The sequence below is a fragment of the Gigantopelta aegis genome, chromosome 14 (assembly GCF_016097555.1).
Source record: "Gigantopelta aegis isolate Gae_Host chromosome 14, Gae_host_genome, whole genome shotgun sequence".
In the NCBI taxonomy this organism is placed as follows: domain Eukaryota; kingdom Metazoa; phylum Mollusca; class Gastropoda; order Neomphalida; family Peltospiridae; genus Gigantopelta; species Gigantopelta aegis.
The window spans coordinates 56,217,075-56,240,773 of NC_054712.1; the positions used below are offsets into that span (position 1 = coordinate 56,217,075).

The window sequence follows — 23,699 nt, forward strand, 5'->3', positions numbered from 1 at the left end:
ACAGCAAGACAACGAAAAGACCAATTAGCTGTATAAACATACTTGTCTCAGTTAATTTTGTATGTTTGTGCAGTAAAATGTTGGTTATAAGGGTACTCTTCAAGAAATTATTTTTGTACAATTAAAAAATGTTGTGTTTGACATTGACATAAAGCTACTCACGGAAATGGGTATAATTCCGGTATATTTCACACGATGTCCGTAATGAGGTTTTACTTATGATTAATGAAAATACAATGTTTATTGCATCATTATAATGATTTTAAATAAGTACCAAGCCACCGTTCCTCATTATAGTAAAAACTTAATATTAATTTATAAGATTTATATAAATTTGTCTTTGGTACTTAGGTACACTAACCACAAATGATAATGTAACGCAACCTGTAAGGCTGTAAGTGTAATACCGTAAATGTACTAATTAATTTTTTTATCTCTTGTTCATGTTCTTAACATTTTTGGATAAAATATTTTTTTTTTTTTAAATATATGTATTAAATCATAATAATATTTAAACTTTAAAAAAAAAAAAAAAAAAAAAAAATGTTTTTAATTTTAAAAAAATAAATTTAAATGCCAAGATCTAAGGTTAAGAAGTATATATGACATTATATAGTATTCATATAACTTATTGTAATAATGTTTTTTTTAAATCTTGCGATTTTGGGTTAAATTGTGTGAATTTAAAAAATCTCCTGCTTTTTGACAAAATCTCCTGCTTTTTCAACACACACCTCCTGCTTTCTCTGACTACAGGTTGACAGGTCTGGTTGGTTATGCCATCAAATTGAGTATGCCACAAAGTTGGTGATGCCACCAAGTTGGTTAAGTCACTGAGATGGTTATGCCACTGTTTTTTAATGCACTGGGTTCATATCCTCATACCTTCATCAATCTAAGTGGAGTTCACATCTCTGTAACTTTTATCATTTAAATAATTATTGTCTTACCTTGATGTCACATCTTTGTCATCTCAAGTGAAAAACTCACAATAAACCCCATACAAGTTTAGCACAAATTATTAATGGCAGTATTATTTTATTTAATAGTATAACTTTTTGCGATGTATGATAAAACAAAGCCCAGCCTACCCCTTCCATCTGGTCTATGGTTGTCGTTATGAGTTGGAGGATGTTTTCGCACATGGAGCGTAACTCTTTGTTAGTCACGTGTTCTGGATCGGCCGACCTCTTGCCCTGCCAAGTAAGACAAAACAATCATGGAAGGTTTTACACAGAAAGCACTTATTCAGGTTAATTAAAGCAAACTTTTCTTGTTAAGAAAATCTATCTCTATGCATTTGTCAATGTGTCTTCGTACGTATGTCTGTCTCTTTACACGTATATCCATCTTTGTTGTCTGTGAGTATGTATGCCTGTCAGTTTCTGAGTACTGTAATCTTGAAATGAATGCGATCATAATATTAATGCTAAAAATGCGAGTTCATGTTATTCGCATTAATAATATGATGCATTTATTTCTATGTTTCGTCTGTCTGACATTATTAAAATGTAGTAGTGTTGGTATAAAGTGCTCCTACTGGCAGCAGCTAGTGGGAATTTCCCTATTAGCTCAGTTGGTAGAGCGCTGGACTATCGTATTGAGAGTCCGGGGTTCAAATCCCCTCAATGGAAGTTGATTTTTCTGTTACATTTGGAGCTGACGTAGGGACTGGGTGTGTTCTTAATACAAGAATACAATTATAACCCAGTCAGGACCCAGGACCCATAACAGTTCAACTGCCCGTGGCCCACAGCTCCGGGACGTAGCTTCACTTGAGGGGGGAGTATGTAGTAGTGTTGGTATAAAGTGCTTCTACTGGCAGCAGCTAGTGGGAATTTCCCTATTAGCTCAGTTGGTAGAGCGCTGGACTATCGTATGAGAGTCCTAGGTTCAAATCCCCTGTGGAGGTTGATTTTTCTGTTACAAAAAACCCCCACCAAAACAAAGATTAAAATTCTAATATATTTATAAAACACAACTCGAAAACAATTCATCATAGGCGAGACAAACTAATTGCCCTATAGTCCAGCAAGATACCAGCCACATGTGACATGATTCACCATGCATAAATGGGTTTTAGCACGCTAATCTTAAGGTCGACCATTTCTTTGGTTTTACTGTTCAAGTTCGCTGTAATTTTGTCTGTATACCACTTTGTGAATTGTTCTTTCATTATGTCTTTGAAATCGCTGTTCACAGATAAGGAAGATAAAGTTGTAATGGTTCATGTATGCTAATGTTTAGCCAGATTTAGGTAACTATATAAATTATTGCAAAAATATGCTATGAGTTGATCTCACCAAAAATACTAGTGACTATAAACAGGTTAATTGATGTGTACACAGACATGTTAGTGAGTTGATCTCATTGAAGATACCTGTAACTTGGATTTAACAGAAAAGTACACAGACATGTGTTGTTAGAAAAGTAATATTTCAAAGGGAGGTCACTCGCATTAATTTCATGTCCCATTTCAGTCTGCATTAATTTAGGGAGACGTTAATTTCAGGATCTACAGTATCTGTATCTATAAATATGTTTGTCTGTATCTACCTGTCTGTCCCTCTCCTCCCTCCCTCTTTGTCTCCCTCAGTCTCTCTCTCTAACAACAATGCAATAATACAAGTCATAAGACATACATGTATAATCAAAGAGGCTCCGTGGTAAAGTGCTCGCTTGATGTGTGGTCGGTCTGGGATCGATCCCTGTCAGTGTGCCCATTGGGCTATTTCTTGTTCCAGCCAATGCACCATGACTGGTATATCAAAGGTCGTTGTATGTGCTAACCTGTCTATGGGATGGTGCATATAATAGATCCCCTTTTCCCTAATGAAAAAATATAGTGGATTTCTTCTCTAAAACTATATTTCAAAATTACCAAATGTGGTGTTAAAAAAAGAAGAAAAAGATGGGGGGAAAAACAGAAGACAATCAATTAAAACTAAATGTTACTATGAATGAAAACCACAAATAATTTACACTGTTAATACAACATGAAAACCAGCGTCTGTTGTAAAAGATAATAATCTTGTTGACAAATTGAAAACACTTGACAATCAATACCAACCGGCTGGTCATCGGGCAGAGTGCACTGTCTGACAATAAACTCCACCATGAGTTGTCCCCCTTCTAGCTCCAGGTAACCATGGTGAGCCATGGCGATACACAGTTGAGCAAACATTTTCTTGACCTGTAACAATTTTTAAATATACTTGTTTACATACTCTTTTAACAAATTCTACTGATTTATTACTTTTCGCAAAGATGGTGTTTGTTGGTATTTAAACAAATAAAACTCAAAGCAAAACAGCAATCATGAAGACTTCAAAACGGCACAATAACACAAGAAATGCTTTTTATATTTCATAAAAACAAGGAAACCTGCTGTCATAATGAAATTATACTATCATTTTCGGTTTATACTTTTAGTATAAACCATTCTTGGGTACGATCTTTTCAATGGTTATGATTATTTTATTGTAAGATAAAAAATGAAAAAATGTAGGCTCTTCACGTTTTCCCAAAATGCTTGTTATTCGTATACTGGATGGGAGGAAAATAATCCTCCATTATGTATCCATGTGGAACAGGGCTATTCCACCCTCGGGTACATAATATGACAACAAATTATGTACCCTCAGATGGAATAGCCCTGTCCCACATGGACACATACCGTATACTGCTGTGTATTAGCCGACTCCTTGGATAAGCTGACCTCTTAGTTTGACCCTAAATATCTAGTACAAAATCAACGGCCTTATGTATAAGCCGAAGTCATCTTTTGTCCAGCTGTATGTTGTATCGATTTCAATAATACTGTCAACAAATAGACTTGTGCTTTTCTTGTTCATTATATTTGTTTTCCCTTTAATTATTACAAACACAGTAATCGCGATCGCAATCAATGTGGCAATGCTAACATCTACCATGCCGTGAAAAATTATTTAGAACTGATAAAGCATAACAGAAAAATAAATAATTCAAGCTGTAACAACATATCACTGCACACAAGTAACTAATTTATTCACTGGACAGCAAAAAGTAAAATCATTGAGGCATGTTTAATCCCCCACCACACACAGAAACGGACCGCATGATCTTTTGTTTCTGTGTGTGTGGTATGGTCATGTGACAATAGTGGGAGTAATTATCGTCCTGAAATTCATGTTATGTTTTTTCAGTCGGTAATATTAATAATGAGCTTAATTTATTTATGGCATTACTTTACAGTTTAATGCACCCTCCCAACAAAACAATAATATTAGAAATATAATACTTGTTAGAAGAAAAAACACCATTTTGTATCTTAAATTTGCTATATGAAAGACTGGTCCCAGCACAGGTCAAACAAAGATGGCGGACAGTTGGAAAGAATACGTTTTTACCTTTGAAATGACAATAAAACAAGTAATTTTTTATTATTATTCATCAAACTTATAATGCATTCAAGAACAAAAAACTGCATAATATTGCAAGATGGGGTGTTTTATTTATACTGTGCACAAATTATTGTTACATAATCTGTGAAAGGCTAAGGGTCTGATCAAAATTTATAAATCACAGTCAGGAGTATTTTCGATCGGAATTTTATGCTCCAATTTGTTGCCTCTGTGTATAAGCCGACTCTCTTCTTTTGGAAAGTATTTGTAGACTTTAAAAGTCGGCTAATACACGGCACATGTATGAACGATTCTTTTAATATATTATATGTTTGATGTGTCCTACCTTATTGTTATTTTCTGAACAAAGCATCTTCAAACCAGACACTATGACCTCTTTCTTGTCCTCCATAGATGACTCTAGAGATAATAAAGAGTTGAATTACTGACACATATCAACAAGAAATTATCAATTTGAAATGCATTTCATTATTAGTCCTTTTTTTGCATATTCAAAAAGGCTTTTCAGACAAACCAACATTACAATGAACTGCATTTCAGGGTGGGGTGGGGTGGTGCTGAAAGAAAAATCCTGTTTTTGGACATCCAGAAATCTGGAAACAGTCGCATTCATGTATTTTAGAACCCCGAGGAATAGAAGATATGTTGAGAAAATAGAATTTGCAGTGGTTTATATTGGTGCAGTGGTTTATATTGGTGCAGTGGTTTATATTGGTGCAGTGGTTTATAGTGGTGCAGTGGTTTATAGTGGTGCAGTGGTTTATATTGGTGCAGTGGTTTATAGTGGTGCAGTGGTTTATAGTGGTGCAGTGGTTTATATTGGTGCAGTGGTTTATATTGGTGACGCGGCTGAATCTAGCTCAGTCAGTACAGTGTTCAACTGAGGTGCTCGAGTTGGGAGGATCAAAACCCATCTGTGGACCCACTTTCTCATTGTTTTTTTTCTCTCATCCCAACCAGAGCTCCACAACTGGTATATCAAAGGCTGTGGTATGTGCTGTCCTGTCTCTAGGAAAGTGCATATAAAAGATACCTTGCTGCTAATGGAAAAATATAGCAGGTTTCCTCTGAAGACTACGGGTCTGAATTACCAAATGTTTGACATCCAAGAGGCGATAATTAATAAATCAATGTGCTCTAGTGGTGTCGTTAAAACTATTATTTTATTTTATTTATACTGTTGACCTACCAGCAGCATTGATGATGTGTCTGAAGATCTGAAGAATTCCTATTTTTGTCTTCTCGTTCCCTGTCTCCAGTTTGTGTAGAAGAATGCCGACTAGCTTACCAGAAAATGACCGAGCTGCAAGAAGAATTGAACACAGCGAAGACCAAATTAATCATCATCACAGTAAAAATAAAAGATTTCTATTGGGTCTTCAAAGTATGAAAATCAGTGTTTGGTTTGAATTGAACACAGCGAAGAGCAAATTAATCATCATCAGAGTAAAAATAAAAGATTTCTATTGGGTCTTCAAAGTATGAAAATCAGTGTTTGGTTTGAATTGAAATGAGTAGTCAGTAAATGGGGCAGGACGTAGCCCAGTGGTAAAGCACTCACTTGATGTGCGGTTAGTTTGGGATCGATCCCCATCGGTGGGCCCATCAGGCTATTTCTCGTTCCAGCCAGTGCACCATGACTGGTATACCAAAGGCTGTGGTATGTGCTATCCTGTCAGTGGGATGATGTATGTAAAAGATTCCTTGCTACTAATGGAAAAATGTAGAAGGGTTTCGTCTCCAAGACAATATGTCAAAATTACCAAACGTTTGACATCCAATAGCCAATGATTAAAAAATCAATGTGCTCTAGTAGTGTCGTTAAACAAAATAAACTTCAGTAGATGTGCACTGGGCAAAGATGCCATGATCGTGTTTAAAATAAATTGCTGTTTTGCCTCAATTAGAGCTTGCATAAAGTCGACAGCACTGTCATGTCAGTTAATGTGTGCTGGTGCACATTTTCAGACAACTTCTGACTTGACAGTTGAGTTGGCGTCAATCGGTAGGTGAGAGCAAAGTGCTACACTAATTCCCAATGATGAAGGATCAAGGCTTCTTCATTATGAGATCACACATGGAATTTCACAACAACTGTCTAATGTTACATACAAAACACAATTAATAAACAGACAATAATTAAAATAAATTAATTGATGAAAATAAACAAACAAACAAAACTTAATCAAATTAATAACTAGCTGAAGTAATTAAAATAAAAATAAGTCTAGGTTTGTCTGAATATGTTAAAATGTAAAACGCTGAAACTGATATATTAATTATGGCACAACAAACAAATTGCATTCAGACCATAAGAGTGAAGGGAAAAGAAGAAATGAAAAAAATGTTTTATTTAACGATGCACTCAACACATTTTATTTACAGTTATATGGCATCAGACATATGGTTAAGGACCACACAGATATTGAGGTAGGAAACCCGCTGTCGCCACTTTATGGGCTACTCTTTTCAATTAGCAGATCTTTTATATGCACCATCCCATAGACTGGATAGCACTTACCACGGCCTTTGTCATACCAGTCGTGGTGCACTGGCTAGAACGAGAAACAGCCCAATGAGCCCACCGGCAGGGATCGATCCTAAACCGACCGTGCATCAAGAGAGTGATTTACCACTGAGCTACATTCCTGCCCGTCAGACCATAATCTGAGTGAAGGGAGAAGAAGGCAGTAATCACATGAACGGAACCAATACCCATCATAAACTGGAAGATTAGAGTATGGGTTAGGGATAAGATGCACTTACAGTCCGTCCCACAGAAACCGCCTTTTTTCATGCTATGGAATTTACTACAAACTATTTATTTCTAAGCTGACTGATTTGAAAGTTGCACACAAAAATAGGTTTTTTTTTGTTATTTCCAAAACATTTTTACTTTTTTTTCTTATGTCAAACCAAACTGAAATTATCTACAAAAAAACCCAGTTTTATGGAATGATGGGACAGACTATAGGTAAAAGATCAGGTTAATATAATGTATAAAAAGAAGTAAGTAGACATGTGATAATATGCTAAAACACAAAAATTAAATGTGATTTACCTATTATAGCAAAACTTCGGAGGACTTCATTTCGGTTTTTAATGCTGAGTGGGTTGTTATAATCAATAGGATGGAAGGTCTGCAAAATGAACATTTTTGCTAACATTAATCACAAGAATGAAGGAAAGAAATGTTTTCTTTAACGACGCACTCAACACATTTTATTTAGTTTTATGGTGTAGGACATATTGTAAGGACCACACATATCTTAAGAAAGGAAATCCACTGTCGCAACTTCATGGGCTACTCTTTTCGATTAGCAGCAAGGGATCTTTTATATGCACAATCCCACAGACAGGGTAGTACATACCAGGGCCTTTGATATGCCAGTCGTTGTGCACTGGCTTGAACGAGATTAATCAAAAGAATAACGAGCATTCTGAATGCACTGCTAAAGCAATACATGTCCCCTGCTGGGCCCAAAACATTTTCTTATCTCTTTATGAGTATATGTCGCAAAGCTAAACACAGTACTATCTTGAGATGTCCGAAAAACAAGTCCAGAAAACAAAATTTTGTATCTCCTAAGATCAAACATTTGGTAATTCTGACTCGTAGTCAATAGAGGAAACCTGCTACATTTTCTTAATGCAGCAAGGGATCTTTTATATGCATTTTCCCAGAGAGGAAAGCACATATCACGACCTTTGACCAGTTATGGTGCACTGGTTGGAACAAGAAAAAACCCAATCAGTTGAACAGATCCACTGAGGTGGTTCGATCCTGCGATGCAAACACCTCAAGCGAGCACTCAACCGACTGAGCTAAATCCCGACCCAAACAGACAGACAGACAGACACAATGGAGATGAAACCTGTATCCCCCTCCAGTTGGACTGGTAAGGGAATAATAAAGCATATCTCTACAAGCAAAAAGTTTAATTAAATTTCTCTTTCAAGGGAACTTCTATAAATATGTGCCCTTCTTTAAACAAGAGCATGTGCCCAAGACAGACTTGCTTGAACTTTCTGTAGATTTAAGCATGGGTCAAATTTTTAATGATTATATTAAATTTTGTATGTCAGTATAGGTACTAATATTACTAATATTGATAATACAATAAAATACAACTACTGCAGAGATTGAACTGATCGTAAAGTCCTATTTTATCTCCCTATACATTAATAACCAACTTATGTGTACAACAAACTACTGCTATAATGAACTAACTATCATGGTCTCTTCCAGTTCATTATAAGAGTACTTTACTGTGTATCTAAAACACTCAAAAACAAAATCACGCCACAGGCACAATGATACTTCGTGTCTGCTATAAAGATCTTTATGTCTATAAACTGTCCCTCTCTTCCTCTCTCTCTCTCTCTCTCTCCTACCATTAATGCCACAAATATCATACTGAATCTCTTAATTTGGCCCTGTGCCTTCTGTTAAGTAGCATGTGATGTTTTATTAGCTCTACTGGCCTCGGTGGTGTCTTGGTTAAGCCATCGGACACAAAGTTGGTAGGTACAGGGTTCGCAGCCCAGTACCAGCTCCCACCCAGAGCAAGTTTAATGACTCAATGGATAGGTGTAAGATCACTACACCCTCTTCTCTGTCACTAATCACTAACCCACTGTCTTGGACAGACAGTCCAGATGGCTGAGGTGTGTGTCCAGGACAGCATGCTTGAATCTTAATTGGATATAAGCACGAAAATAAGTTGAAATAAAATGAATACAACACAGGCACGGTGGCACGGCATTTCATGTCTGCTAAAGATCTTTATGTCTACATGCATTTGTCCCTCTCTTCCTCCTCTCTCTGTCCTAGGTACCATTAATGCCACAAATATCACTCTTTTAATTTGGCACTATGCCTTCTGATAAGTAGCATGTAATGTTTAATTAACTTTAATTAACTTTGTGCTACAGACATGGATTACCTGTGAAAACAAGACGTTGAGCACATTGTCGAGGTGTGGGTCTAGGATAACACTTTCCTCTGTACACACCGCCTCCAGTATCATACACAGACCCTGAAACAAACCAGATAAAGAGTCAGTTTCAAAATCAAATTATGTCACAACTTAGTAAAGAACAGTTATTGTTTTGTAATGACACCAGAAAGACAATTTTCCTAGCATACATATACTCTTCAAAAAAAGAAACGCAAAAGGGTACAAATGGGTTATAACTCCGATTTTATGTTTCCTACCGGTTCATGCTTTGTGAATATAAGGTCATTGCATGTCCCAAACACATTCCCACGGTTACATTCGATAAAACGTAGCTACTGTACAATAAAGTTCCAAAATGTGAATATTCGCAAAAACGCAGCCACGTGCAAACCATGTCACCACTGCACGTGCGTTGTCTGCACGTGCAACATGAACACCGACAGTATAAAAGTGCAGGGTGTTCGCTTGCCTGGCCTCTGTATCTGGCCGACAGTTGACAATCCAGGACATGCCACGTCTCAGTGAACCGCAGAGAAACAATGCCATCGGCCGACTAGACGCAGACGAATCCAGAACGGCCGTTGCCAGGGCATTCCATGTGTCCCCAAGCACCATCTCCAGACTGTGGGACCGTTACCAGCAACATGGATCAACACGTGACCTCCCTAGATCCGGTCGACCACGGGTCACTACCCCCGGGCAGGACCGCTACATCCGGGTACGCCACCTTCGGGAACGATTGACTACTGCCACCTCCACAGCCACAGCAATACCAGGTTTGCGCAGGATATCCGACCAGACCGTACGGAACCGCCTACGTGAGGTAGGAATTCGTGCCAGACGTCCAGTTCGAGGTGTCATCTTAACACCACAACACCGTCGACTCCAACTGCAGTGGTGCCAGATTCATCGACAATGGCCTCAACTGCGATGGAGACAGGTGTGGTTCAGTGACGAGTCCCGATTTCTGCTCCGACGTCATGATGGAAGATGTCGCGTGTATAGGCGTCGTGGTGAACGTTATGCGGCAAACTGCGTGCAGGAAGTGGACAGATTCGGCGGGGGTAGTGTCATGGTGTGGGCAGCCATCTCACACACTGGCAGAACTGACCTGGTCCACGTGCAGGGCAACCTGAATGCACAGGGCTACATTGACCAGATCCTCCGGCCACACATCGTTCCAGTTATGGCCAACGCCAACGCAGTGTTCCAACATGACAACGCCAGGCCTCACACAGCACGTCTCACAACGGCTTTCCTACAGAACAACAACATTAATGTCCTTCCTTGGCCATCGATATCGCCGGATTTGAACCCAATTGAGCATCTATGGGACGAGTTGGAACGACAGCGACAACCACAGCCCCAGACCCTGCCCGAGCTGGCAGCAGCCTTGCAGGCCGAGTGGGCCACCATCCCCCGGGACGACATCCGTACTCTGGTTGCTTCAATGGGCAGGCGGTGCCAGGCAGTTGTCAACACACGTGGAGGCCACACCCGGTATTGACTCCAGATGACCTTGACCTTGGTGGTGTGTCCTATCACTTACTCACAATGGACTAGAGTGAATTGTGAACAATCCTGCAACATTTGGTAATTATCGGACTCACCATTCAATAATTAAATCAATTCTCCAAATGTTACGACAATGTGGTTTTGCGTTTCTTCTTTTGAAAAGTATATTTGTGTACAGAATTCATCAGATGTTAAATCATTCCTAAGTCAGCAAATTCCTTAACTAAACATCACAACTTAAGTCCAGTAAAACATTTTGTAATGACACCAGAAAGTCAATTTTCCTCACATACATATTTGTATACAGAATTCATTACATGTTAAATCATTCTTAAGTCAAACATGACAATAAACCTTTTGATAATTTACGTAATCTATGTTACAACTACTAACAGTTCGGAAATCTATTCTTGTTACTCGGTTAACCAATAACATTGTCAGCTGCTGACATCTGTAAATTGTTATTCTTACTAAACACTAAATTTATTAAAATTATTATTTATTAAAAAAAAAAAAAAAAATAGTTGAAATTAGAACCCTGTGTTTTCCAATTTGCTGACATACTGTAAATCATAAATTAGCGAAATTCAAATAAATAAGATATTAGCGACATAAAACTTTAGTGATGTTGTCACATGAGAAAGTACCGCATTTTCCCATGTATTATGCACACCGGTGTATAATGCGCACCCCCCACTTTGAATGTTTATTTCAAGAAAAAACCCATGAACCACAATAATGCGCACCGTTTTTTTAAACAACAAAATCGACAGTGAATGCAAGATGTAGTTTTCCCCCTGTCACCAAAATTAACGAAAAGCGAAAGCAGCGGTATATTCAAGAAAAAAAACTCGAGTACATAGACCTACATGTCACATTAAACATAGGCTAGTACTTGCTTACTTACATGTCACAGACTCTCACGTGCATAAAAAATAAATAAATTATATACCCATACACTGTAAATGACTAATAATAAATAAATGAAAATAAAAATGTAGTATATTACATTTGGTTCTCGTGGCTAACGTGAATGCGCGAGATTTCTAAATTTATAATAGTGTGGTATATTTCCGGTTTAGCCGAATTAAATCTCATGGAAATTAAAAATATTTACGGACCAGTTTTGTCATTTTTGTGCACTTTTTGGCGAGGTATGGATACTTTTGTAGATTTATTTTGCATTTATTACAACCATCACAAGTGAAAAGCAAGGTTTTGGGTTTCGTTGTAATGAACACTGTCAATAACCTGTAAAGTACTGTAAATTACGGATCAGCGATTATTTATGGGTGATCGCTGGACATTTTTAAAAGATAGTTTTTCTATTGCTATGTATAGTGTGCACCCCCATTTTTAACCTATATTTTCTGGAAAAAGGTGTGCATAATACATGGGAAAATAAGGTAACAAAAAGAAGATTCTCAAGTTATATGATCAGCTGAAATAATGTGTTGACCAATTTTAACGTTATGCAGGATACGAACAATTTAAATTTAGTAATTTTTGTTGTTTCTAATACTTTTGGTTCAATCAAAAGCATGTAACCAGTGTTGTATTTAGATAATCACAAAAAAAACCTAAAAACAATCGTACATACGGTTTTTTTAACAGACTGCTATACGTCTTTTTAAATTTAGCATCATGAAATATTAGCGTCTTGTGTGGTCTCAAAAAATGTGCTAACATTTCCTAATTTACATTAGATGACAAGATCTATGATTACATAAAACATTAAACCAAAACATGATTCAGCTAAACTGACGACATACCTGTGTGATATGATAGGGTTCGGGGTGCCTCTTGTACAACCCCAGAATTCCCTGTATCATCTTGGGTAGCTGTTCTTCGAGGCGTTCCTTGTCCATGACGTGCGTCATGTGACCAACTGCTTCGATTATAGCAAGCCGAAGCTGAAACAAATCAATCAAAACTTACAGAAAAAACAAAATCATACAACCTAGGTTTACACTGGAGGTTTGACGATACGGGTAACTCACAATATGCTATGTATCACGATATGTGGATTATGATCTGATATGTATTGCAATACCTAATGGAACTAACCTTGGTTATTAGACAGTATGAAATATTTTTGCCAATTAGTGAATTACAGGGTTTTTTACCATTAAATTATTTATTATTTACAACTTCTTTCTCATTAAGTTATTAATTTTAGCAAACAGTGCTTGCAGTAACTCAATATTAATTTTACGCAAATCAGAAACTTAAGGTACATACAATGGAAATGTTTTTCAAGTTGATTAAAAATTAGCACTGTCATTAATCAAAATATTGACACAAAATTTCCCTGATGTAAAAACCAAATCACTGACAAAATGTTTGTAGCTTAAATTAAGGCTTCCCAACCGTAACATTACCACATGACTCTCTGGAGGGTAATATTGATAAAACAAAATCATAAAAATAAACAAATTTTTCTACCTTTGCCTCTTTCGACTGCAGCCATATGTTGAACAAGACGTCATAGGCTGCATATATCTCTGATGAGAAGCGATTCTTGGTGATAGTTGGGTCGGGCGCTTTGTCAAGGTTGGCTGCATACTCCAATATAGCCTCACTGAATTTAGCAAGAGCTACAATTAAACACATCTTACATTTATTTCAATTCCCAGGGAAAACGTGAAATGTTTTGTTACATTAACAACCATAAGTTCCTTTAAACTTACTTTCATAGTTTGGAAGATTTACCTCACAATTTGTTTTCACCAAGTTTTCACCAAGTTCTATTAAACTAAACTAGATTAAAATGATTTAGTGTTAGTTTTCATGTTTTAGTCTTGATGAAGGGACAGAGTATATCACAAAACTCAAACTGACAGGAGGCAGGCAGCAAATACCACTCAAAATGCATAATAGTCTTTCTGAAAATCAACTTCACAAACAGTTGTTTCATCTCGACTTCAACAGTATTTAAATATATTGAGAATTCTTCATTTCAGAAGTTATGTTACAAGAAGTTTAATGTTATAAAAATATTTAATGTTTTTATCCAAGTTTGTCTTCCACAGTTATGCAACACAATCTAATTTTGAGACTAATTTCTAGAAATGCTTCTTAATTTCCAGCATTTGCATCTATCCATTTGCATCCCACTCCAAAACAAGGTTTTTGAACCTTGATTCATTATACCACTATTATATGGTAGACATGTAAAAAAGTTAATATGTAATCAGATGATTATTTCTAAGACAATAACCTGTAGAAAAGACCCATCGCATGTTGTCGTATTTGACCATCCCTAACATGGGCAGCATTGTTCCAAGGATAGCAGTCAGGTGAGGAACCATACCATACACTGAAAACAAAATTTGGTTTACATTTTATCTCTGGTAATACACTGAAAACAGAATTTTATCTCTGGTAATAAAACAATTCAATACTAATAAATAATAAAAAATTTAATTTAATTTAGCATTCACCGGAATGACAGATTAATTTTTCTTTATTTAAATTCATTTTTCTTTATTTAAATTCATTTAATTTTTATCATCTAAAAACAATTAAATTAAAACGTGTGGTAATCATGCAATAACAGCTAGTACTATCAGTGGACACTCTAAAGCATATTGTTTCTTGCTGTATTTAAAAGTATAATTTATTAATAAACAGGCATTCTGAGAGTACTGCTAAAGCAGTACATATGTCCCCTACCAGGCTCAACACATTGTCATATCTCCTAAGTTCGAGGGCCATAATTCTTGTCATAAATGGGTAACTTGCCATGAAAGTCAAACTTGATCTGTAACAATACATGACAAAGCTTCACACAAAATGTCATCTCAATATCACAAGGCATTTTGAAAAACAAATCCAGAAATCTGTGTGTGGGACAGACAGACAGACCGACAGAAAGACAGACAAAAGGATGAATATGAAACCTATAAGCCCCTCTGGTTGGACCGGTAGGGGACTATAAAAACATCCAGAAAACTTTATATGGGACGGACATACAGACAGACAGACAGACAGACAGACATACATACATACATACATACATACATACATACATACATACATACATACATACATACATACATACATACAGACAGACAGAAAGACAGACAAAAGGATGAATATGAAACCTATAAGCCCCTCTGGTTGGACCGGTAGGGGACTATAAAAACATCCAGAAAACTTTATATGGGACGGACATACATACAGACAGACAGACAGACAGACAGACAGACATACAGACAGACAGACAGACAGACAGACAGAAGGATGAGATGTACTCCACAGGCTTCTACAGTTGGACCGGTAGGGGACTAACAATCACAACATCTGAATAATAATATTGAAAATCCAGTAACCATTGGCTGCTGCGAGGTTTCCCAGAGTCTGCACGACAAAGAAATGTGGGATGGTGCCGGGCTGGAATCGCTCCAGCAGTTCTCCCATCACCTCATCACAGTACTTGGCTCCCAAGGCAACCAGCACTCCACTGGCTGCCGTCTGCCAGTCCGGTTCAACTTCCTGGAAAACAGAAATTTACCTTGGGTATCACATAATGACACCCCTGTACATTTTAAATTATGACTATTTGGTAAACACTTGGTTTAGTGACAGAGGAAGGAAGGAAGGAAATACTTGATTTAACAATGCACTCAACACATTTTATTTACGGTTATATGGCATCGGAAATATGGTTAAGGATCACACAGATATTGAAAGAGGAAACCTGCTGTCGCCACTTCATGGGCTACTCTTTTCGATGAGCAGTAAGGGATCTTTTATATGCATCATCCCACAGACATGATAGCACATACCACGGCCTTTGTTATACCAGTTGTGGAGCACTGGCTGGAATGAGAAATAGCCCAATGGGCCCACCAACGAGAATCGATCCTAGATCGATCACGTATCAGACGAGAACTGTACCACTGAGCTACATCCCGCCCTCTAGAGAGACAGAGGAAACATGGTTTCACCACATAGGTTACTTCTAGCAAGAGACGTTCCCACAGATATAACTGTTACAGTATATACATTCCATAGCCTTTGATGTGCATTAATGGAGCACTGGTTGAGATAGGGGGGAACAGCCTTGCACCTTCAACTCAAAACATCCCAGAGTCTATCACAGAGCTATGTCTTTTCCCAGCTTTAAAACAATTCACCACTGGGGGAAAATTTCATATCATTTTCACCCAACTGCAAGTAGCAAAATTTATAGTACACATTTTTTTTTATTGCAGATACTTGTATGTACTGCAGTTGCCAATGGTTGTTTGTAAAATTTACCCCTTGTGAACATGTGCTAACGAAGGAAATCTTTCATTTAATGATGCACTTAACACATTTCATTTATGGTTATATGCAGGGCTGCAGAAAGTATTCGCCTGCTCGCCAAATGCGAATAAACATTCTGACAGATGAGTTAAAAAATGCAACCACTAGTCTGATGGGCGATCTATCTTTTTTTATTTTGTTTGCCACGTGATGTTGATCATTTAACAGGTGTTCTTAATAATGTTTTGTCACTAGTCTGATGGGCGATCTATCTTTTTTTATTTTGTTTGCCACGTGATGTTGATCATTTAACAGGTGTTCTTAATAATGTTTTGTCACTAGTCTGATGGGCGATCTATCTTTTTTTATTTTGTTTGCCACGTGATGTTGATCATTTAACAGGTGTTCTTAATAATGTTTTGTCACTAGTCTGATGGGCGATCTATCTTTTTTTATTTTGTTTGCCACGTGATGTTGATCATTTAACAGGTGTTCTTAATAATGTTTTGTCACTAGTCTGATGGGCGATCTATCTTTTTTTATTTTGTTTGCCACGTGATGTTGATCATTTAACAGGTGTTCTTAATAATGTTTTGTCACTAGTCTGATGGGCGATCTATCTTTTTTTATTTTGTTTGCCACGTGATGTTGATCATTTAACAGGTGTTCTTAATAATGTTATGTCACTAAAGACACTATATATATTATAATAGTATTAATAATATATTATTCTAAAGACTGGCGGACTAGTAGAAATTCTGGCGGGCTAGTAAATTTTAGTTAGTTCTGGTCCGGCAGGCTGGTGAATTATTTTCGATTTCTGCACCCCTGGTTATATGGCGTCGGACATATGGTTAAGGACCACACAGATATTGAGAGAGGAAACCTGCTGTCGCCACTTCATGGGCTACTCTTTTCAATTAGCAGCAAGGGAACTTTTATATGCACCATTCCATATACAGGACAGCACATACCACGGCCTTTAATATACCAGTCGTGGTGCACTGGCTGGAGTGAGAACTAGCCCAATGGGCCCATCGATGGGGATCAATTCCAGACTGACCGCGTATCAAGCGAGCGCTGTACCACTGGGCTACGTCCTGCCCCACATGTGCTAAGGTACATACATGTACGTGTGAAGAAAAAAAACAAGTCACAATATTATCTGGTTTACAGTTACTGTATTGTTAAAATCAGATATCATTTGTGGTACATATTTAGAGGCAACAGGTGTCACTGTGTTAACAAAATGTTGCTTAGCACTGTGGTCTGGAAATTGTTTAGCATTAATTGGTCATTTCATGTAGAAAATGTTTTATTTTATTATGTAAAAAAAAAAAGGTAAATAGGAGAATTTGTTTATTTATTAAAATTGTAATAACAAAATTTAATGTGTTTTATATTTTGCATTAAATTTTGTATATAAATGCTCGATAATGATTAAAATGCCATCGCAGATCAATTTTGCAAGCGTTTTCTATGGTGGGACTGCTGCTTGGTGTCAAAAATGTTTAGGTTTTTTTTGTTGTTTTTTTTTGCTTCCTGCCAGTTTTTATGTAAACTTAATAGTAAAACCATAAGCAATAAAACTTTACCTGTGTTTCCTGTGCACCGTGTAATCCCTACCTTCGACTGTGTAAGTTCCTTGGCTGCCTGCTGAATAAGCTCTGTAGCCAGTCCCGGGTCCAACGTGTCGAGAACTTCCTTCACGATTCGCTCGACTGAATTCAAGATCACAACCCGGTGATCTGTCGATAACTGTAAATACAGGAGCATGTCATTAATAGTAATAACAAGATTGCAGAATTCTTTAGCCTGTAAATAGAGGAACATGTAATGTAATATTAACAATAAAATAATAAAATGTTATGGTCTGTACTCAAACAATAACATGGCTAGAAGTTAATGATGGCACCAAAGGCAACTGCATTATAAATGGTAGGGTTTTGTTATATTGAAAACAAATTAATGCTGTTGATGGCGAAAATAATTTTTCCTTTTATTTTAGCAAATATTTTTTCTGATTTTGATAAATCACAGTTTAACCATTTTTCTAACAGGTTTCAGTAGTGTTATGAGGTAATTGTATAACAGTGTTATGAGGTAACTGTATGATAGTGTTATGAGGTAACTGTATAACAGTGTTATGAGGTAATTGTATAACAAATTAACTGAAATTCTCTTGTTTGAATTTATGGATATGTCTCAAGTTTAATGAATATAAATTACATTGTCAAATCAGTCAGGTGATTTGATTACCCTTACAACTGACCATGCAGAAACAATATTTAATAAACAACATTATAATGTTCTTATATATAATCAACCCCCCCCCCCCCCTCAAATACTGGAACTGCCCTTTTCTAAATGCTGTATCCCATCCATGAATACTATAGATGCAATTTTTAAACACTGCACCCCCATACCAGAAAAATCCTATATCCACCCGAGTCCCATATATAACTTGATTAATCACACCTCAAGCACATGCTACAAGCAGGGCGAGGTCTGGCATTCAGCATGTTCCCCAATTGCCAATTTTAAAAACAATTGGCAAATTTTGTTTTAATTTCATGTAATCATTGATATTTTATTTGAAAGTAACTGCATTTTTTCAATTTTTAAACTTTAGCAGATAATTTAGTGAATGTTTCTCCTCATCCAGAGCTACAGCCCTGACAAGTCTCACAAACCCAGAACCGGATTTCCATGTACCTACAGAACAATCACCAACTGTCACCTTTGAGAGTTTCTGCAGTTCACAAACCCAGAACCGGATTTCCATGTACCTACAGAACAATCACCAACTGTCACCTTTGAGTTTCTGCAGTTCACAAACCCAGAACCGGATTTCTGTTTACCTACAGAACAATCACCAACTGTCACCTTTGAGAGTTTCTGCAGTTCACAAACCCAGAACCGGATTTCCGAGTACCTACAGAACAATCACCAACTGTCACCTTTGAGTGTTTCTGCAGTTCACAAACCCAGAACCGGATTTCCGTGTACCTACAGAACAATCACCAACTGTCACCTTTGAGTGTTTCTGCAGTTCACAAACCCAGAACCGGATTTCCGTGTACCTACAGAACTGTCATCTTTGAGAGTTTCTGCAGTTCACAAACCCAGAACCGGATTTCCGTGTACCTACAGAACAATCACCAACTGTCACCTTTGAGTGTTTCTGCAGTTCACAAACCCAGAACCGGATTTCCGTGTACCTACAGAACAATCACCAACTGTCACCTTTGAGTGTTTCTGCAGGAAGCTGTAACAGCAGCTGAGAACCAGCGACGACCTGCGTTTCCCGAGCTCGAACAGCGAGTTGGCGATGATTGCGCGAGTGTCCGGATTCCGGTCATTGGCCGAGTCGATGAGTGCCATCGTCATCTCTGAAACAAATAACTTGTTATAAACATGACTCTTTAGATGTATATACATGTCTATAACTTACTGAACATAACATACCGTCCTCTGTCTGCCTGTCTATGGGATGGTGCGTATAAAAGATCCCTTGCTACTGATCGAAAAGAGTAGCCCATGAAGTGGCGACAGCAGGTTTCCTCTCTCAATATCTGTGTGGTTCTTAACCATATGTCTGACATCATATAACCGTAAATACAATGTGTTGCGTGCGTCATTAAATAAAACATTTCTTCTTTCTGTCGGCCTGTCTGTAAGGGCTGGATTTAGCTCAGTTGGTTGAGAATTCGCTTGAGGTGCTTGCGTCGCAGGATCAAACCACTTCGGTGGATCCATTCAGCAGATTGGTTTTTTTCTCGTCCCAACCAGTGTACCACAACTGGTCAAAGGCCGTGGTATGTGCTTTCCGGTCTGTGGGAAGGTGCATATAAAAGATCCCTTGCTGCATTAGGAAAAATGTAGCGGGTTTCCTCTGATGACTATGTGTCAGAATTACCAAATGTTTGACATCCAATAGCTTATGATTAAATAATCAATGTGCTCCAGTGGTGTTATTAAACAAAACAAACTTCTGTCTGTCTGTCTGTCTGTCTGTCATATCTCTTTCTTTTTCTGTCTGCTACCTGCTCTATCTCTCCATTCCTCTTCAATACCGGTTTCTGTCTCTGTATGTCTCATTATATTAACAAATACTGCATATCAATGTTATCATGACGTTTTCAAATCAGGGTTTTCCTTTGTTGTAATAATTTTAATGCTTAAATACCTTAAACTTAAATTTTAATACATGTATTTACCAATTCAAAATTAATACTAGAGATTAGATCACTTTCTATATTTAATTAAATTGTTTTTTCCTATACAATTAACTGCATGGAAGACTTTTTAAATAATCAAACTTATTACTACAAGTATATCATATCTGTATTACCCTATTACGCTAGCAGTATAGTTCAAATATATACATGTACCTGAGCATGTATATAATTATAATATGCATTTAAAATTAAGAAAAATATGCTTCATAATTCAACTGAGAAATATCAGTTACACGTGTGATTTGACAGGATCCTCATAATAGTTACAGATCTATATTACCGTAAACAATAACCATGATTATGATACAAGTAATAAAAAATAACACCACAATTTAACAGAAGCACAATGTTATATAAGACATGTTAAATAAACTCTTCACTCATCCTGTTCACAATGCTTCAGTAATGTTATATGACATTGCTACAAATTAAATAAACCCTTCACTCATCCTGTTCACTACAATGCTTCAGTAATGTTATATGACATTGCTACAAATTAAATAAACCCTTCACTCATCCTGTTCACTACAATGCTTCAGTAATGTTATATGACATTGCTACAAATTAAATAAACCCTTCACTCATCCTGTTCACTACAATGCTTCAGTAATGTTATATGACATTGCTACAAATTAAATAAACCCTTCACTCATCCTGTTCACTACAATGCTTAAGTAATCTTATACCGTATACGCAAATATTTCCGCGGCCAAACTGTTTTCAATGACGATTTCACGCATATACTTGGACATGTTCACTATGCTGTCAGCGAGACCATTACCATTACCAATATTTATTTACATGCTCATATACCACTAGAGTTTCGAGCATGTCTGTCCCGGGCCCGATCGCTGGATAGCCAGTGAAACGTCAATGTTGTATGTATGTCTGATAAGACTATTGTCATGTTATCGATGGAACACGCACATGCGATACAGAACACTGAAAAACGCAAATATCAGAAGAAATAACTTTTCATTATTGGTGATACTCACAAACTTCCATTTACGGTTACAAAGAAAAAAACAACAACTGAGATTACGTAACAACAGACTTGCACCCAAATGTGTATCATTTGGATCAAATCCACGTGACCAGGCAGGTTTACAGAATCACGTGACCTTGCGGACCTCTGACTGCTTGATTCTGATATGGGTTGGGCGTGTAGAGATAAGACTATATATTATAAGGTAAATAATAATACACCAAATCGGAAATAAGTTCGCGCGTAATTAAATTTGCGGTGCTAACAACGTGTTCTCGATTTTCGCGGTATATTTTATTCGCGAACATATTTGCGTATACGGTATGACATTGCTACAAATGTATTTCCTTTACCAGACACTCATTTATTAATAATTTAAAGAAAGAAAGAAAAAAAAAAGATTTAAAAGATTATTCTCAACAATAATACTAATGCAAAAAAAAAAAAAAAAAAAAAAACCTAAACAAATTAAAACAAAACAAATTTAAACAAAACAATTTTAATGACCTTGAACACTGTTATTGTTAAAAGTTAACTTTATAATAAAACAAAGTTAAAAGCAGACAAAAGAAAATCTTTTTTGGCAATTTGTAGTCAAATGTCAGATGGCATTCTGTATGCTTTCAAAAATACTAAACTCAAACAAGCCTTAAAATAGAGCCCTGTTGGTTTATAGGGAATTTCAGTTTTATTAGAGTTCAACTTTCGAATGTTTCACTTACAAGTCAGATGTTAAGTCCATTAGTAGAAGCATAAAATAAGCAACAGTGCAACGTTTAAATTTAAAAAAAAGTTAAATCACTAATAGAAAGCATTATGCTGGAGGTAGCATTAGTAGCATGAATATATGAATGAATAAATAATCTTAACAGGAGTTAGTATGCTTATTGAATGTGAATAGAATATCTAACACATGTATCCCACATATTAAACTGACAACATCTATCTGCAGATGAAGACCCAAGAGGGCAGTGTGGACCCATTTGGCCTAAAAAAATATTCTGGTGTCCCCCTTTTTTTCCAGTTTTAAAATTTTCCATTGAGAAACCTCTTTGAGTAGTTGGTCCATATATTATGCTCTTTTCACATTAGTCCGACCTTCCAACGGAAAATATTTTACAGGCCTCCGAGAACTGAAAATTGGTGTTGGAGTATGCACCAATGTCTGTGGTCTAAGGGAGACCACTCTTGTAATTGCTTCCCTTAAAGACAAGTAAAAAAAGGTTTCTTTTGCTTAATGACATCACTAGAGCACATTGATTTATTAATCATCAGTTATTGGATGTTAAACATTTGGTCAATTTGACATATAGTCTTAGAGAGGAAACCCGCTACATTTTCCAATTATTATAGTAGCAAGGGATCTTTTATGTGCACCATCCTACAGGCAGGATAGCACATACCATGCCTTTGATATACCAGTCGTGGTGCACGAGAAATAGCCTAATAAGCCCACCGACGAGGATCGATCCCAAACCGATCGCACATCAAGCGAGCGCTTTACCAATGGGCTACGTCCCACCCCTTAAAGACGAGCAAATGGTGCCCATGTTATTGACTGTGTTTGTCATGTGTCGCTGGCTAAAACCCAACAATTGGTGTCAACCATCTGTGGATTATGTATTTCATTTTTGAGAATGATAGATGGGTTACATGAAACTAGACTTGCTTAGCAACATGCAAACGAAACTCAGTTTTTTTTACATCTGTTTTAAATGTTAAATTTCCATAATTATGATACACATATCCTCAGGAGTAACTACACATTTTACATATTAAAATTAAATGGAAAACTTTAGTAACTTGTAAAGATCAGGGCCTGTGCTTATAAAACGTTTAGAGTCCAGACTCGATCTCTAATGACGTCACACGCATACAATTTGTATGGTGTTGTCAATACATTAGTGTCTCAGACTCTATTAGTCTCGAGTCCAGACTCTAAAACTTTTAAAGTACCAGGCCTGATCTAACGTGGTCATTGTCATGGTCAAAGGGTTTTACATGCAAATTTAGAACAAGCTGTTGTAATGCACGCCTGTCATGGGCGCGGGTGTCGACTTCTGCCAGCTACTCCATCTAGGACAGGTCAGTTGTAACAGAAATAAATTATATTTATAAGGGAGGTTTCAGAAATCATTACAGGAATGTTGGGGTTGGGTGTGCTCTATAAATGCATTATTATACATTATTAGTGGCAATAAGAGAATAAGAGAAGAGGCTTGTGGTGGGTTACTGTTATTAAATATATTCATGAACATGTACATCTATATATACACGTACATGTACATCAAACACACTGTGACAAATGATTTAAATTAAATTTAATGTAATTATTCTTTGG

The 23,699-nt window shown here is 36.9% G+C and overlaps 1 protein-coding gene across 1 annotated transcript in view; it reads right to left on the reverse strand.

Annotated features, from left to right (window-relative positions):
* Positions 1-23,699, reverse strand: part of LOC121389347 (maestro heat-like repeat-containing protein family member 1) — a 91,732-nt gene that overhangs the window by 59,598 nt on the left and 8,435 nt on the right. Inside the window, exons 3-14 of the mRNA XM_041520942.1 lie at positions 19,379-19,524; positions 17,759-17,890; positions 15,214-15,376; positions 14,100-14,198; positions 13,325-13,476; positions 12,652-12,792; positions 9,350-9,442; positions 7,465-7,543; positions 5,593-5,706; positions 4,729-4,802; positions 3,071-3,193; positions 1,092-1,196 (exon numbers count right to left, since the gene is read on the reverse strand). Coding sequence (XP_041376876.1) covers positions 1,092-1,196; positions 3,071-3,193; positions 4,729-4,802; positions 5,593-5,706; positions 7,465-7,543; positions 9,350-9,442; positions 12,652-12,792; positions 13,325-13,476; positions 14,100-14,198; positions 15,214-15,376; positions 17,759-17,890; positions 19,379-19,524 — 1,421 coding nt within the window. The remainder of the gene's footprint in view (positions 1-1,091; positions 1,197-3,070; positions 3,194-4,728; positions 4,803-5,592; positions 5,707-7,464; positions 7,544-9,349; positions 9,443-12,651; positions 12,793-13,324; positions 13,477-14,099; positions 14,199-15,213; positions 15,377-17,758; positions 17,891-19,378; positions 19,525-23,699) is intronic.